The sequence below is a fragment of the Tubulanus polymorphus genome, chromosome 6 (genome assembly GCF_964204645.1).
Source record: "Tubulanus polymorphus chromosome 6, tnTubPoly1.2, whole genome shotgun sequence".
Lineage (NCBI taxonomy): Eukaryota > Metazoa > Nemertea > Palaeonemertea > Tubulaniformes > Tubulanidae > Tubulanus > Tubulanus polymorphus.
In genome coordinates, this window is record NC_134030.1 from 18484041 (window position 1) to 18502199 (window position 18159).

Consider the following 18159-nt stretch of genomic DNA (forward strand, 5'->3'; position numbering starts at 1 on the left):
ACTATTTCAGATGCTCGATGTGATGTGTTAACAGATTGTGTTATTAAATTGTGAATTCAGTAGTTTATTATGATTTCATACCATTGTCACTGGGATTCAGTTTTTTCTTTTCATTTTCTTCGGTTTCATCCTGGAAAATATCGAATATATGAATATAGTCGCCAGGCAACGATAACAGGTGCCTTCGCTGTAATCGAGAATGAACTAAATTCATGACTTAATGATTTCGTGTATTTACTATAAGTTGAGGATTGGATGATGAAGTAATTACCGGCGGTACTCTGATCGGGGTTCGTTTGCCTCCACATTTATAAAACAGTAATTTCCCTCCGACGACGATAAACGAGAAAATAACCATCACAGTAAGAATGATCATAATACCAGCAAAATGGTGAATAGTTAACGGTTCAATTTCATCTTTATCTTCCTTGGTAAACACTTGACATTTACCTCGCTGTCTCAACCAACTATAGAAACATAAATCATATATTACTTCTGTGTCAAATCTACAGTTCTACATTAATTTGGGTTTATGCAGTTCCACAGTTTTGTGGGTAAGGTTTGACTCTGAATCCAGTTCCACAGTTGTGCGAGTTGAATTCTACTGTGCACCCGGTTTTAGAGTTGTGGTGGGTTTAATTTAACTGTGGCCTCGGACTAAGTTTAAGTTGAATTCACTAATTCATGGCCTGATCGACCTTGCCTTCACTCAATAAAGCTTGCATCGCGTTTTGTATGTCAGATTTTAGCACATAACCTCGACGCATGGCGAACGCTAATGGTTGAATATCTACCAGAGATGTAGAAACCATCAGATCACATCTATCTGCTCGCCCTGTTTATACAAACAATCCGTTATTAGGCTGAAAAAATTGATACCTTGTTTCTCCGCTCTGCTGAGCTTAAATGTTGACCCGGCCGGCCGCCTATCTACCCTATACATTACTTTTTTTAAAAATCGTGATCAATTTTACCATAACAGACCCGGCCGCTATAGAAATGAACTGTTTACAAATTTTATCATATTTTACAAAAATGACCCGGCCGCTGCGGAGAAACAAGGTATCATTTTTGTTTAGCTTTAAAATATTAAAATATTACTTAAATCTTACTCCCATATAGAACAAACAATAGAAAGTGACTCAAACAAAGACCAATATTCCATTGGACCACAAAAACTGAAATCTGTTTTCGTCACATCCATGAAGCTATAAATGTAACAAGGTGACATCTAATTGAATGTCGTTTTATATATTAATATCAATTCTATATGATATTCTAATATTACTAATGTTTCAATATTTCATTATTTGTAACTTATATTATTTCGAATATTCATGCAGTATAGAAACATATCTAACACTGATGGAGTTGATGATTTATAATTTCTGTGTCAGGCGTTTGGGATTAGTATCAAAACATCCTCTGAATGCTGATCACCATGAAAATAATGTTTGTTCCGCAATATTTTTATGAATGTTTACTGTCAATGTTGTCTCTTTAGAATCTTAACCAGGCAACGAATTTCCACCAATTATACTGTGATCAATCTATTTTTTGCCATATCAGAAGAACCGGTTTGTGAGATGATTTTGGGTCACATTTGTTTTCCAAAATTCACAAATTAAAGACCGCAGTGTTTTGTATATGAATATTTCTTCACTTTTTTTATTAGGTTTCGTTCCCCTGGGACCCGCTATAATCACGGTGCGATAATTAACTTGTATTTGACGGTCATTATGACGCGTTGTGAGGTCATGTTTATTTTACCTGCTGCGTAATAAAGACGAACCCAGTTACTGATGAATATTCTAGTATCAGAATTCGTATTGTTCTCTACTGTTGATATTCCTTCAATCGCTGATTTCACTGTTTTCCATTTAATCGAGTCCCCGCTCTTCAGAACATGTTGAGCTCGATCTTCAAAATATAACTCAGTGGCGCCGTCTTTTATCAAGAATATCTCATTGCCTTGTTCTCTTTGCGTTGTTTCTAGTTGTTCGAATGTATTGATTTTCGGGTAGTTCTGTTCGGTGAGGAAGTTCGCTAGATTACCCGTGTAACAGCCTATAACTATCAGCGCGAAGAAGAAGTAAAATGAGCTGAACACGCGCATGTGCAACCGAACCGGTTCATAGGGGGCGCCAGCTTGAATGATAGTACTGTACGAATACCAGAAACTCTGCTTCAGATCGCACCTGGTGTCCGGGTCGTTGTCCGCTCCGCTAGGATTTAACCGGTAGGCGGCGTAGTAAAAGATGGCGCTGGCGATCAGCGCGATAGCGAGGGCGAACCAAACTTTCAAATCAAACGGTTTCGCGAATCCGAACATGTTGTAATAGGAATGTTTCTTATACATGAATGATATTCCGTCGAATATGTAACCGTCAGTGAATTCAAAATCGGCTAAACGTTGTTTATTTGACGATATTCCACCGACCAGTATACTGACGTTAAACAACGAGTTTTGCTGCCAGAAAGAAAACAAAATACACATAAAGGTCGCGTGTGATTAATGAACTTAGGATCAAACCCGCTGAGACCCCTAACCGTGGAGTATATGCATTAAATAGGAGTCTTTAAAGAGAATATTTTTGACGGGGTTAAGAGAAAAGAAGCACGAGTGCAAATAGGTCGAGGTTAGTATCACTGACACAAACAACACTTACTAGATAACCAAATACTCCCGACCAATCACCTGTGTGCTCTAATTTACCGTATCTAGTAACGGGTAATAACTGGAATTTCACATGTAAACCTTGATAATCGCGGAGATAACGTTTTATCTTTTTCAAGATGTCGACGCATAAACCTTGAAAGTCAGATAAACTTCTCGTTCTATTGTCGTGTTTATAGTCGACTGTATTGATAGTTTTATGAAAGATAAATGGCTCATCCTGAAATCACATTGAAATAAGACATCGCATCAATAATTATACCAAACTATCATACACGCCGGTGGATGGTCACGAAGACTTACAAGTACTACTGTTATTCGTGCCCCTCCGCCCCCCTCCCCCGCTCAGCTACTGACCTGCCGAGGAGACTTACCAGTACTGCTGCTATTCGTGCCCCCCCCCGCTTAGCTACTAACCTGCCGAGGAGACTTACCAGTACTGCTGCTATTCGTGCCCCCCCCCCCCCCCCCGCTTAGCTACTGACCTGCCGAGGAGACTTACCAGTACTGCTGCTATCGTGATCGTTTTGACCTTATCTCGTTTTGCTGATTTGAACAAATGTGGTAAAGTTTTATCATTCGACAACCACAGTTTCGAGTCCAAAGGTTTAGATTGGTCGTTTTTTACCTGTTGATTGTTTATAATCTGTTCACGGCACGTTTGAGTGAAGCCGGGTTATTGTACTGTTCAAACACCGGCAGTTGTAACAGCGATTATTATTCTCGTGAATTCGTTACAAACATATGCGGCATTACCGCGGACGAGATTACCCGAGTCTCCACGGGTATCTCTTCTCCCGGAGTCTCCCTCAATAGGGGCTCCTCCTCCGATGGAGCCTCCCTCTCTAGTGACGTCCACTCCCGGGACTGGCGTACGCTGAGTTGATATATACATCTAAACCTTACCCATCCTAAACCTAACCCTCTAAATATTTCAATTAAAATATTTCGATGTTTTAGTTTTTAATTGATATCCGCCTTGATACAGCACCGTCAATGGACGGCATCCGGGAGGAGAAATGATCCTTTCATTCCTCAAATTGAATTAATTCAATGTAACAATAATGAAATATAGAAGGAAATAAAATCATTATTATTCAAAAACCGCTGTTTTTCTGGTTAGTACAGAAAACAAAATACAACGGCTAGGGTTAGTACAGGTACAACACTGAGTTAGTCTCATTCAAGTTGATCATACTGTTCGACTGTGTCTGTGTGAATATGGAGTTGTTAATAAAATTTTTGTTTCTGTTTGCTGTATTTTTATACATCGAGAAATCTCAAGGTAGGTAAAAAATAATATCAATATCACCTACAATTTAAGGGGCGAATTCCAGTATCAAACGGCTGTCAGAGTTAATAGATCCATTCTCACATTTCGGGAACAGGCGAGTTTAGGACGACAACAGGACGACAGGGAGGCATTTTCCTTATCTCCATCAATAGTGCGACTTTTTGTCGGAAAGAAGTAAAATATGATATATAGTGTTGGGTGATAAATTTTCAGAGGTTTATAACAACCCCCTAGATCAACCCCCCTCCCCTGTAAACCCCCTCCATCCTGTAACAACCCTCTCCCATTCGCACTCCCCTCTCCTTACGTGGTTTGTGATAGGAAACTGTAGAACCCTTTCTTTATAAACCCTATTGAACCATACCCCCTGCAGGCTCTATAATTTCATTCAAAGATTGAGATTAATAATTAGCAAGAGCCACATTTCCACAATTCCACAGTTTCTCAGTTCCACAGTTACACAGTTCCACTTGAGTTTATGACTCTAGTATAAAATCATTTAAAATGAACTAATTTTAACACAAGGCTCAAAAAAGATTGATTTTTTCAAATGATTTCAAACAGCACATATATTCGTATATGTGACATTAGATAGTCGATTCTAATTGGTTGTGACGTATTTACGTCATCACGCATTATATTGACAGCAGTTGCAACTCTGACTTTTTACTATACTTCAGTAAAAGTCCACTGTTTGTTTCGGACTCACAGCCACGAATTGTCAGTTCTTGATTTTAAAAAGATATATCTTCCTACCGCTACCAAAGAACCGCTAACCCTAACCCTAGCTCCACCACTAACACTAACCTTAGCAGGATTTGAACCTGCAACATTCGACATGCCAACCGAGCACGCTAACCACTAGACCTTAGACCAGTAGTGTTGGACAAAGTGTGTAAGTTTGTCTGGTGATTGTAGTGACTGGTGACTAGTCACTGACTGATTCAACGTTAGGAGCAACCAGGGATTAGGGGAGAATTCTCTTGTTGGACAGAGTATGTAAATTAGTTTGGTCATTGTGGTGACTGGTCACCAGTCAAGTGTGTCCATTTACTGATAGTGCCCGCTAAAGTGTTCCCTGATTAAAAGAGTATTTTCTATCAAATATCAGAAATTACAAAAAGGAATTCTCAATTCTCAATTCTATGCTAGCAGCGGCGGATTTGTATTAGTTCATAGATACGGGTATTTTTCTATGTAACAGTGTTGTCAGATGTCGATTCAAATTGTCACCGTCAGACTAAATTACAGACCGGTACATCAGGCGTTATCTCCAGCCCTGAGTATCCGGGCAACTATGGTAACGATTTGGAATGTATCTGGAGGATCAAATCGCCCGAAAACATGGTAAATATAAAACAGGAAATTGTGAATGCCACGAGTTAGAAATATTGACTGGTAGGAAAAATGTTTTTGTCTGCACATTTCATACTTGTGTAGAACGGATCCTGACAATCGGGTGCTGAACTCTTGAACTATTACACCACGCATTATCAGTAGGGTTTACCGTTAATGATTACTCCCTGTTAGACTAGTCAAAACACATTTGAATAAAATCCTAATTTTATCTTTATTTCAGAAAGTTGAAATATCGTTTGATCCTGAATTCAACCTGGAACCCCCATATGAAAGCAGTGGTAAATGGTATTGCGATGACTATATAGAGAGTAAGAATTGAATTACTTACTTCATATTTTATTTCCACGACACAAGACACATTAAAATGCGTTCAAAGATTTTAGTCTTTAGTCTTATGACTGGTGTTTAACATTATGATCACTAAAACTGAACTCTGAATTATATTTTATATATTTACTTTATCAAGCATCATATTCAAGAAGTCAGCATTCATATAATAATTATTTTGTTAACAAAAGAGATATAAATAGATTTATATGAGCATCACTATGATTGTATTACAGTAAATAGAAATGTAGATTGCGACAGTAAAGCGCCTGAAACACGTTACTATTCCGGTGATGTGTCGATCAAGTTTAAATCAGACAAGTCAAAAACCTACAAAGGTTTTAAACTGTTTTGGAGGATCGTGAAAGGTAGATCATAATGAGAAGTTTATCATAGAATCAGAATCACATATAAAAACAATCCAATTCAACATTTGTTTTTAGTTGATTCGACTTGTAGTAAAACACCTAGAATACAGACTGGTACATCAGGCGTTATCTCCAGCCCCGACTACCCAGGAAACTATGGTGAAAACCTGAACTGCTACTGGATGATTAGAACACCTGAAAACATGGTAAATATGAAAAAAAAACGAGAAATATTCACACTAGTGGAAACTTGACGGGGCTAAGATTAGTTGTACCTTTATCCCGGGATCGAGTCAACTGATAGTAATAATAATAATAATAATAATAATTGTCACACTTGTATAGTTAACAGTTAATATTCACCAGCGCTAAAAATATGACGTCGTTTATTGTAATGGACGCTGGTACAGCCAGGTTGCTAGGTCCTGTGTTTCAGCGAGCGCTTACGGGTTGATAGGTCCTGTGGATACTGAGTAATTCAGTATCTAATGAGTTCCAAAAGTGCAATGTATTCAAAGGAACAACTGAGTCAAATTTCGAGAGTCTAAATGATTGTAAACGGAACGCAGGGTGTGTGAAGGAATACCAGAGAGCCATTCCATTTAAACACTCGAATACCAGAAGCAGAATTTTAAACTGATAAATATGGGTTAAAGCTAAAGCTGATTTATGTAAACGGCACGAACTGTAGACGACACGATTGTTCACTTTTGAATAATAACTGTGTTCATATTTTTGCAGGTGGTTGGAATATCTTTTAACTCGAATTTTCGTATAGAGGCCAAAAATAGTGGTTGCTATGACGCGTTGAAAATAAAAAGTGGAAACGGTAAAAAAATCTATAAACTGTTCACACGAGTTTTATGATTCAGAAAATGTTTTATCAGATTTATTTATTCATCAGAGAATATTGAATATTGCGGCGAGAATGCTCCAGGTAGACGGTTCTACACTGAAAATATCACTATACAGTTTACATCAGACGGCTCTAAAAACAAAGCTGGGTTTAAACTAAACTGGCGAGTTTTAGAAGTTAAAGGTAGCTTAAAGATGACGGTAGAAAAAGAAATATTTGACGCAAAGTTTGAAACTGATGAGATTCATGGATACCACATAAATCAGTTGTTATTTCTTTCAGTTTCAGTTTGGCAAGTGATAGTTTACACAGGGCGTATAGGTACAACACAAACAGTCAATATAGGCTTCAGTGAGACCGGTAGTGACGTCATGTACTTCCACCTGGGAACCAGGTTCGAGGCCGGATCAAAGAAGACTCTTGAACTGTTGTTACCAGGGAATATCACAAATCCACAACCTCCGAGACAATTAATATTGAAAACTGCACTGACTCCAAACTGGCGCGTCATCCAGGTCAGAGGGGAGAGGGAGGGAGGGACAGAGAGGGATGGGGAGAGGGGTGAGGGAGGGAGGGACAGGTAGAGAAAGGAGGTAAAGAAGTGATAAACTGTCTGCCTAGTGATAACTAATATAAATTTGAATTCAATAGGTGGCGCTAGTAGGTGTGATAGACGGTGTTAATGCAATGTACATGTATAACTGCAGTAAGAGCGGCTACACAAAGACAAAGACTTGTAAATATCAATCAGAAATTCGCAAACCAGGTTTGTTTAACTTGAGCAATCCGTGTTTTGAAAATGTGCTTAGACTGGTTTTTAAGTTGTTTGATGGAGTGAACTGATTTTAATCTTTTAAGTAACTGTGTTTTAACTGTGGCTTTAGCTTCAATTCAAACACATCACCACGAGTCCTGCCATTTTACAAGCGATAATAAACAAATTAAAGACGATATAACAGCATTTGTAATTTCTCTAGTTGAGTTAGATCTGAGGTTATATTTTGTCGGTAAAAATTAGTTCCTCGCGAAAACCTGTCTAGGTACAATCTTACAACATATATTTGTAGGACCTTCAACATCAACACAAGTCACAACAGCCACCTCGGCATCACGGGAGCCATTTTCATTCATTCATTACTAGAAGTGTACATTCCTGTTTGTTGATTACATGAGCCCTTTTTGAGGTAACATTTTACAATTGAACAACTAAATATCTATTTGTAGGACGTTCTACACAGTGGCAGACAGTCGTGGCACCAATCACAACAGCCACCTCAACATCACGTGAGTTATTTTTATTGATCACTGAAGTGTAGTTTCTTTATGCTTTAATTTGAAACTTGTTTAAAACACAAAGAGAATGAATTTAACATAATTACAGATATAGATGAGAATGCTGATTCTGTGGACGGTTTTACTTTGTGGACAGCAGTTTGTGGTATTAGTTTACTGATCCTCGTAACAATCGTTGTTATAGTAACGACCGTGTTGATCAGACGTCGCAGAAACACGACAAACGAAAATACTACTGGTTTGTTATTTGTAAGGGGGTTTGAAAAATATCGTAATATTGCTGTAAATCCAGTTTTAGCATCAGAACCAAATGAATATGTGTAAATCGTTCTGCATAAACATTCTAATAGCCTATTAGTCGGGATCCCGATATTCATTAGATGACGATTTATTAAAGTGACGAAAAGAAAATAGATATATAGAAAATGGTAAATAGAATTAGGAAAATGATTTGTACCGACTCAAATTTACCACAAAACCATAATCACGGGGCCAAAATAGCACCTAACCCTAAACCTAATTCGCTCGTAACCCTAGCTTGCACTAACCCTAACCCTAGCTCATTGCCCTAACAGGACTCGAACCTGCTACCTCCAGCATGCCAGCCGAGCATGCTTACCACTAGAACATAGACCAGTAGTGTTTGACAGGTTTGTCTGGTCAGTGTGCTGACTGGTGACCGGCCAGGTGTGCTGACTGGTGACCGGCCAGGTGTGGTGACTTGTGACCAGTCAGGTGTGGTGACTGGTGACCAGTTAACAGATATCCTCAAACATCTCCCTTTTATCCCAATGTCAACCATCACACTGTAAACAGTTAATACGATTGAATATAGATTTCGCAGGTTCAATAATAGTCCTTGCGCTAAAGAACTAAACTTTTACTAAAACTATTCGTTTTAAGAGTTTTCTGTTGATGACAGTGAAACTGGTAACATCGACGATTATTTCAGCTGAACCAAGTTCTATTTTTTTTCAGGTGTGGTTTCTGAACCAGATGTAGCTTATGAATGTTCTGTTGTTGCTAGTGGTAACTCGTGTTTTAACATTCACATTGTTGAAATGTTGTAACTGTAGGAATTCTATGTGTGATAACAATAGTTCTGTATTTTATAGACCGGACCCTCGGTAGACGAACTGTTCCTCCACCCGTTCCACATGTTCCACATGTTTCTGCTGTCGGTTACAATGAAGAAGGTGCGCGCGCAGTACCTCGCGTCCAGCGATACCGGAATCAACTTTTCAATTTTTGAATTAAATCCTATTTTTTAAATTTCAATTCATTTTAATTCTAGATGAGAATGTTGAAGATGACGCCACGAATGAATGTGTTTATATTGAGGTTAGTATCGGACCATCCAGACCCCTCAATCTATAACATGGAACTACCCAGACCCCCTCAATCTGTAGCATGGAACTACCCACACCCCCTCAATCTGTAGCATAGAACTACCCAGATCCCCTCAATCTTTAACATGGAACTACCCAGACCCCCTCAATCTGTAGCATGGAACTACCCAGACCCCCTCAATCTGTAGCATAGAACTACCCAGACCCCCTCAATCTGTAACATGGAACTACCTACACCCCCTCAATCTGTAGCAAAGAACTACCCAGACCCCCTCAACCTGTAGCATGGAACTACCCACACCCCCTCAATCTGTAGCATAGAACTACCCAAACCCCTCAATCTGTAGCATAGAACTACTTAGACCCCCTAAATCTATAACATGGAACCACCCCGTCAAACAATTAGTATACAGCCTGGAAATACCACTTCAATCTGCGGGTCCAGGCTGCGTGGGTGCACATTTTTGATACCCAAATAACGGTATTAACATCATTATTCTTCAGGATATCGGTGAAGATGGGACAATCTATGCACGAATTGACAACATGTCCCGACCAGACCCCGGGAGGTTTCAACCTAGCGCCTCTAGGGGGCGTACTGTTCCACGAGAAATCCTAGGCGCAGAGGAAGATGTTGGTTTGTACGGTGAAATAGACTTCAATCGACCCGCGATACTTTTAACAGAACTAAACAACACTGAAACCGGTGAATAATCACCTCTTATCAAACAACAAATCAATTCAAGCTCTTTATATTCATCCTCATTATATCAAGTTTTATTTGATGTCATCTAGTTTTATGTTAAAAGAAATTACTTGTATTTTTTTAGAAGATTATGTTATAATTTTGTATCATGAGATCTCTGACTTGATATTAATCAGATAGATGATAATTTCACATATTAACCTGTACATAGCATTTCTAATCTTCCTCTAATTAAAGAATGTATCCAATTTGCAATGTTCTCGGGGATTAATTACATTTTCTCTTTGATTGCAACCTTCTTACCGAACTTCGCGAAACCATTCTACATTTCTAAACTCCAAGTTTCCAATTAGCAAAATGTATCGAAAACGGTTAAGATATGTACAGACCCCTCCTATCGTAAATTGAACCCTCTTATTGTCAAAAGAGCCCTCCTATGGTAAATAGACCCCTCCTATTGTAAAAAGACCCCTCCTATTGTAAACAGACCCCTCCTATTGTAAATAATATTACATTGCAAATGATCTCGTTTATGTTTTCAAAATGTTTTTACTTTTCTCTAAATATATGTAAATATTTGTGTAAACAAAATTATTTTTGTCCTCAGCAATATTTCGACTATAACCTGATAGTCATCTTCAGGAATCTTAAGGTTATCGTCGAAACGTCGAATGAATAAATTTGTAACTTAAAGGAAACTTTATCTTTCGTCGTATTATCATGGGGTTTTCCATATGTCAGTGTTGCCAAGGAAATAGTTCCATCAAAGGTGGATTAAAATCAGACTCATAAACTTAATACATAGTTATTCATTTGGAACAAACTAGTATTGAGTGATGAATAATGATATGTAAATCTCACATGCCGCAGAAGAATTTCAGGAGGTTCAGTCAGATATCAACAGTTCAGTGCTGCCCATAGCGGAGTTTCTGTGAACCAAAATATCAGCAAGTTATATCTCGCACCTGACAGATGGAAACGTCGTGTATTTATATACTTTAGATTGTTCGAATTGAATAAATTTCTTGATTTTGAAATTCTTTTTATTTGTAGTGCGTTTTTATCTTATTACCCGTTCACCAGGTTTGAGTGTGATTATCGCACTATATCAGCAAGAGTTTATATTTAACGCCGGAACGTGATGTTCTAGATTCTAGAAATTAACACAAAACAAATTAATTAAAAAACAATTTGTCGAGATATATGTCGATCGAACAACCATAAAAATGTTAATGGATGATATATACGTACAATATATATTAAAATTAACTGATTAATTTAACACTGGTTAAATGAACTCAGACTTTATAATAATATATTCATTTCACTTTACATCAGACTAAAACATTTAAACATTTAGCAGAGTAAAACAATTAAAAGTACATTTTTTGAAATAAAAGTTTTCTAAAGCGCGATTTAAAAGAAAAAACGGCGGGAGCTTCAAAAAGATTTTTGTGTATTCCATAATGTAATGAAAGTAAAAGCACCACGACCAGCAACACGGCCAGCAACACGGCCAGCAACTCGGGTGTTACTACTTTTGACTAGAAATAGACCTGTTGGTATAAAGATGGTTTTGGGCTTTGTTGTGTAATACCTCTCTAATAAAAGATAGAAGTCACCTTTTGAAAGAACAAACTAAAACAACTGCTTCACTTCAATGGTTGTACAAATACCATGTGGATGAAATTCGATCTAGTAGGTACCCGATTACAAACACCAGTTTGGTTTTGTTTATCTTCATTTCTAGTTTTCGTTTCATGTTTTCCCGCTAAATAAACTTGAACTTGAACTAAGAACAAGGACAAACATTGGTTTATCGACTTGAATAATTTAATTAAAACAGCTAACCTTCCCTCCCTTTAATACGAGGTGAATTCAACCATTAGAAGCTCCACCTAACCCCCACTCACTTACCGTTAAACACACGGAATACACAATACTTACAATTTAACACAGTACTCGCAGTTTAACACAGAACTTACAGTTTAACACTAAACACAGAACTAACAGTTTAACGCAGTACCCGCAGTTTAACACAGTACTCGCAGTTTAACACGGTACTCGCATTTTAACACAGTACTCGCAGTTTAACACAGTACTCGCAGTTTAACGCAGTACTCGCAGTTTAACACGGTACTCGCATTTTAACACAGTACTCGCAGTTTAACACAGTACTCGCAGTTTAACACAGTACTCGCAGTTTAACACAGTACTCGCAGTTTAACACAGTACTCGCATTTTAACACAGTACTCGCAGTTTAACACAGTACTCGCAGTTTAACGCAGTACTCGCAGTTTAACACGGTACTCGCATTTTAACACAGTACTCGCAGTTTAACGCAGTACTCGCAGTTTAACACAGTACTCGCAGTTTAACACAGTACTCGCAGTTTAACACAGTACTCGCAGTTTAACACAGTACTCGCAGTTTAACGCAGTACTCGCAGTTTAACGCAGTACTCGCAGTTTAACGCAGTACTCGCAGTTTAACGCAGTACTCGCAGTTTAACACAGTACTCGCAGTTTAACACAGTACTCGCAGTTTAACACAGTACTCGCAGTTTAACGCAGTACTCGCAGTTTAACACAGTACTCGCAGTTTAACACAGTACTCTCAGTTTCATGTAAGATTTACCTCCAGTTTTATATGTGTTTGTTTTTTGTGCTGTGGTTTTGACAGCTGTGTATAGGTGGCACTGTAACTCACCGGAAGTTACTGGTGAACACGTGATCCCGATACAGCGTGTTTTCGCGTCACACTCAGCGGCGCATTCTACACAGGATCTGACGTCATTATTCACTGATTGCAATAATACATTATCAGTCCAATCTGGATGACGTCCATACCAGCCAATGACGTCACTTCCCGTTTCAGCTACATAGCATTTAGTTGTTGTAGGTGTCGCTGCAGTCGGTTTAGAATTAGATGTGCCAGTGTAACTGGTTCCTGTGGTGGGTGGTACTGATGTGGTACTCATAGTGGTGCTGGTAGAGGCACCTGTGGTGGATGGTACTGATGCGGTACTCACAGTGGTGCTGGTAGAGGCTCCAGTGGTGGATGGTACTGATGCGGTACTCACAGTGGTGCTGGTAGAGGCACCTGTGGTGGATGGTACTGATGTGGTACTCATAGTGGTGCTGGTGGAGGCTCCTGTGGTGGATGGTACCGACGTGGTACTCATAGTGGTGCTGGTAGAGGCTCCAGTGGTGGATGGTACTGATGTGGTACTCATAGTGGTGCTGGTGGAGGCTCCTGTAGTGGATGGTACCGACGTGGTACTCATAGTGGTGCTGGTAGAGGCTCCTGTGGTGGATGGTACTGATGTGGTACTCACAGTGGTGCTGGTAGAGGCACCTGTGGTGGATGGTACTGATGTGGTACTCATAGTGGTGCTGGTAGAGGCTCCTGTGGTGGATGGTACTGATGTGGTACTCACAGTGGTGCTGGTAGAGGCACCTGTGGTGGATGGTACTGATGCGGTACTCACAGTGGTGCTGGTAGCGCTACCACTCGTAGCGGTACTACTGGTAGCGATGGTAGTAGTGAGTTTATCAGTAGCTGGTATTGAAGTAGTCGTGATAGTTAAATTATATCCTGAAAGAGTCAATTCACAACAAACACATAATAATCGTGTATACACAAACATATAGATTACCAGACGAGGTTTTGTTCTTACCGTAAACTTCCACTTCACACAAAGTCAAAGGTTCAGTACCCAACGGTTTAGTGACGATCACAGTATTTCCGGCCATGTGACCGGGACAGGGGAATTCTTTCACCTCTGATGCTTTCATGCTTTTTGCCTGTTCGGCACAAATAAGATTCGGCGGTATATTCGATAAATTCATTTTAGGAGGAGACTGGTCTGTAGTAACCAGAATTTTGAATTTCTTCAAACGATATTCTGCAATATAAACGCTTTAATTTAAACTCTATTAGTCGAGGAATTCATCAACAATTCTAAGATAAAAACCCAGTATGTACAAATTAAAAGAATTTTAAAATCGAGAATTTATTTATTCAAAAAATCTTTCAACAATTTTGTTGCCACTGTTTTGATTGATTTTCGAAAATGAACACTTAATATTCGAAGTTTAGAAAAACTTAACTTACCAAATAAATCTCTATTCGCTAATACAACACTGGTAACATTATACACGTGATCTAGTTCGACTTTCCACCAATAGGGGGCCGGTCCAGACCAGTCTCCGGTATGACTGCACACCCTTAGTTTAGGTCCTTGATCGCCATCGACGGCTAAACTCGGATATCTGACTTTCTTCGTTACGCATTGGTCAGTAGGTCTACCTAAAGCTAAATTCGGACGAGCCTCTTCGACTTGACTGTTAGAAACTACTGAAATATAGAAATAGTTTTGTGAAATTGTTTTCGATCTCTTTCAATTTCAAAGTTATGGAAAACAATACATCGATAGTATTCAGTGACGTCAGAGTTGAATATAAATAGATTACCTGAAATATTGAATATAAAACGATGAAATGTAGTAAGTAACAAACAGATTCTGAAGATTGTGCGGCTCATTTCTGAAGATTGTGCAGTTTATTCCACGTCTTCATAGATTTATCCTTGACTCCGGAATGAATACCGCGGCAACAGTGACGACAGTTGAAACTGACGTGTCTACTATTCAAATATTCACATTTCACAAAACACATATCGGTTTACCGTATTTACGGTTAATATTTAAATTCAACATCAACGGAAAATCATAGAAAATGTAATATGTTGGACTGGTTTAAAGTCCACTTAAAGTGAGCTGCGAGCTGCGGTTGGTGACCGAATAAATGTTTTAATATTTGCATCGTTGAAGTTTTGGAAACCTGCAGTTCATATAAGTGTTAACTAGAACTCAATGATTGAGTCTACAGATCCACAGTTGAGTCTGCAGATCCACAGTTGAGGCTACATATCCACAGTTGAGGCTACAGATCCACAGCTGAGGCTACAGATCCACAATTGAGGCTACAGATCCACAGTTGAGGCTACAGATCCACAGTTGAGGCTACAGATCCACAGTTGAGTCTTCAGATCCACAATTGAGGCTACAGATCCACAGTTGAGTCTACAGATCCACAGTTGAGGCAATTAGAAAAATAGCCAGTTCTGAATCCTGTGGGGATTTTTTTTCTCCGTATTTCCGTTGCCTTCTTGAAGGGGAGGGGAGGAGGAGAGGAGGGGCCTTTTGGACAGGGAGGGGAGGAAAGGAGGGGGCTTTTGGAAGGGGAGGGGAGGAAGGGAGAAGGGGAGGAGGGAGGGGGAGGATGGCCCATGTGGGTGAAAGAAAACACTTACTTCTCCAAGGAATCCATGAATATATTGAGAAATTCAATTTTAGTCTCAATACTTACAATGCTTACTACTCCTGATTATATTAATGATTGTGCGTCTATTACACTGTGTATTGTTGTATTACTGTGATAGATGTCGCAATAGTGATAGATGTCACACACATTGACAAATATATATCGTACCATCACAATCTCATGAATATCCAAAAATACGTTATTTTTCTCGCTGAAGGTTCTTGATAAACACAGTGCAGGAGACGGTCAAACATTATGTAAATCGTGCCGATTTTCTGTTGCCAAGAAACTATAAAAAATGGGTCTTGATATCGCCAAACTGTTTTTTGACCGACCGCTAGAGTATATTGTGCCTGAAACCCGATATCACAAGGTATAAATTCAATTATAACATCACCCAAATACACCGAACACTGTATCACGGGAAATGATGTTCATGGGCAGTGAATCGATTTATTTCATACAGCAATAAAGCACCTACTCGGCTGGTGAAAAGTTTCCCACTAAAGTTCGTTTATTATTTATTCTCGGTGGTTTCTGTGGCTCAGTGCTCGTAATATCGATAATCGGTTTTTTTCATTAACGAACTCGGAGCATAGTCCGGAGCCGTCCCCTTAACCCGGAGCCATAATTGTGCTATATCCAAATAGCTGGTGTTTGTAGTTCATTTTCACTCAAAATATCTCGGGTGAAGTTCTTTCAATTTTTCAATTTTTCTAAGTGTGCTGACAAAATGTCTAATGTCTGGTTTTTGTAGTTCATTTTGTAGAAACTCAGATCAAATACTGACCAAGTGTGAATTATCGAGTGATCAAGTGTTCTGATGAAATGTGTGATGAGTGTCCAGTTTTGATAATTAATGTTCAATTGAAAATCGTGAGTGAAGAGAAGAGGTTCGGCTGAATTTTATCATATTTGTTAAACCTATGATATTTAGCATCCTAATCATTATTTGGTTTGATATTGATATGACTAGGAGGTCATTGGGACCCCTGGGGGCCTCAGTGACCCTCAGGGGCCAACCGAAGACCAACATAAGCCTACCCCCTACTGACAAGTTTCATTCCGAATTCTGACTGATATATTTACAGCGATGTATATGCACTGTATAGTAAAATATTCTAGTACTAATTTTAGCGCAGAAACTCACCCTGATAAATAACTATGAATAATTTCGCAGCTAAAAAAGAAGTGTCATCGAAACCTGGCCCATTCCCAAATACTGACAAACTGACATTTTCCTCAATATCAGTTATTGTATATAATGTAAATAAATGATGTCCTTGGCGTCAAAAATGACGCAGTTCTGAAAATATAAAAAAACACCCTCATATACCGGTTATACACGTTCATAGAAAATGAGCTTTCAACGAGGATATTCCAGTAACTATCAGTAACTAACAGTAACTACTAGTTACTAACAGTAACTACCTGTAACTAACAGTAACTATCAGGTGTTGCTCTCATCACAGCTGTGAGGGAATGCCACTAGGTGTCGCTCTCACTGCAGCTGTGAGGGAATGCCACTAGGTGTCGCTCTCACTACAGCTGTGAGGGAATGCCACTAGGTGTCGCTCTCACTACAGCTGTGAGGGAATGCCACTAGGTGTCGCTCTCACTGCAGCTGTGAGGGAATGCCACTAGGTGTCGCTCTCACTACAGCTGTGAGGGAATGCCACTAGGTGTCGCTCTCACTACAGCTGTGAGGGAATGCCACTAGGTGTCGCTCTCACTACCGCTGTGAGGGAATGCCACTAGGTGTCGCTCTCACTACAGTTGTGAGGGAATGCCACTAGGTGTCGCTCTCACTAGAGCAGTGAGGGAATGCCACTAGGTGTCGCTCTCACTACAGCTGTGAGTAGGTGTCGTTTTTATCCGATACACTGAACACATTTTCCAATGACAATTATTTTGTGGCTGTAGTTGTCGAGGGCTCTCTAACTCATATGTGACGTCATCGCGTTGGATCATTGCGCAGTTACTATTGGATGATGCGGCCAGAGTTATTTGCATCCTTACCCAACAACAACGGTGGCATCATCCAGTATCATTCAGCATCATCCAGTATCATTCAGCATCATCCATGCAGTAGCATTCGGTCTCATCTAGTTTCATCCAGTTTATGACCTGTTGCGATTAAGACATTACTCGAGATTAACTCGAGAAAACGCCATTTTTGAACTGAGCAAAGAAGAACCATTTACCGATTGGAACCAATAAGGATTGAACTGCTTGGGAAAAATATTGGATTTTTACGGCAGACGAGAATTGAATGTGATTTTATTTTATTCACTCTGTTGTTGTTTAGTTATTTGTGGAATAGTTCATGGTGCTGGTGATGTAAGCAGTGCCTACTCCAGTCAATGTAAGTGGTTCATCTCTGAATCAATGGTTATGTATTCCTTACATGTTTAACGGAAAATTGTGCGATATTTTTTGTTTTGTTGTATTTAGAATTATTGTATTTTAGGATTAGGATTAGGATTAGGGTACGGGTAAGGGTTAGGTTTAGAGATAGAGGTTAGGGTAATTCATGATTTGCTGCCAGTTTAGACTGGTTTTTACTATAATCCAGGCTTGACACTTAATTGGGGGCGTCCCG

At 39.2% G+C, this 18159-nt stretch overlaps 2 protein-coding genes across 5 annotated transcripts; one reads left to right on the plus strand and one right to left on the minus strand.

The window, feature by feature from the left end:
• Window positions 1–67: 67 nt before the first annotated feature.
• Window positions 68–3587, minus strand: LOC141907820 (glutamate receptor ionotropic, kainate 1-like). Its single transcript, XM_074797562.1, has 7 exons — window positions 3584–3587; window positions 3180–3223; window positions 2670–2897; window positions 1771–2470; window positions 679–835; window positions 272–467; window positions 68–187 (listed from the first exon to the last, which is right to left on the minus strand). Exons 1-7 carry the CDS (start codon window positions 3585–3587, stop codon window positions 68–70), a joined length of 1449 nt encoding a protein of 482 aa, XP_074653663.1.
• LOC141906970 (uncharacterized) lies at window positions 2239–10245 on the plus strand. Of its 4 annotated transcripts, none has more exons than XM_074796481.1 (15): window positions 2239–2639; window positions 5176–5318; window positions 5551–5638; window positions 5894–6025; window positions 6101–6231; window positions 6767–6854; window positions 6930–7064; window positions 7164–7396; window positions 7533–7647; window positions 8106–8165; window positions 8263–8412; window positions 9153–9203; window positions 9290–9370; window positions 9469–9515; window positions 10028–10245. In XM_074796481.1, the coding sequence occupies exons 2-15, from the start codon at window positions 5316–5318 to the stop codon at window positions 10235–10237; spliced, it is 1524 nt and encodes a 507-aa protein (XP_074652582.1). In that variant the 5' UTR covers window positions 2239–2639; window positions 5176–5315; the 3' UTR covers window positions 10238–10245. The 4 variants fall into 4 exon arrangements, with proteins under 4 accessions (XP_074652582.1, XP_074652579.1, XP_074652580.1 ...); XM_074796478.1 differs by lacking the exon at window positions 2239–2639 and adding an exon at window positions 3826–3962; XM_074796479.1 differs by lacking the exon at window positions 2239–2639 and adding an exon at window positions 3826–3962 and having other exon boundaries at window positions 8263–8319.
• The last annotated feature ends 7914 nt before the right edge of the window (window positions 10246–18159 follow it).

Bases quoted from the DNA above. Each gene is read 5' to 3' on its own strand.
- LOC141906970 (XM_074796478.1), top strand. From the start codon at position 3,899: ATGGAGTTGTTAATAAAATTTTTGTTTCTGTTTGCTGTATTTTTATAC. The intron at 7,065-7,163 runs GTAGCTTAAAGA...TATTTCTTTCAG, and splicing joins GCGAGTTTTAGAAGTTAAAG to TTTCAGTTTGGCAAGTGATA. The intron at 8,413-9,152 runs GTTTGTTATTTG...ATTTTTTTTCAG, and splicing joins GACAAACGAAAATACTACTG to GTGTGGTTTCTGAACCAGAT.
- LOC141907820 (XM_074797562.1), bottom strand. The intron at 2,898-3,179 runs GTAAGTCTCCTC...ATGTGATTTCAG, and splicing joins TCACGATAGCAGCAGTACTG to GATGAGCCATTTATCTTTCA. The intron at 468-678 runs GTGAATTCAACT...ATGTTTCTATAG, and splicing joins GTCGATCAGGCCATGAATTA to TTGGTTGAGACAGCGAGGTA.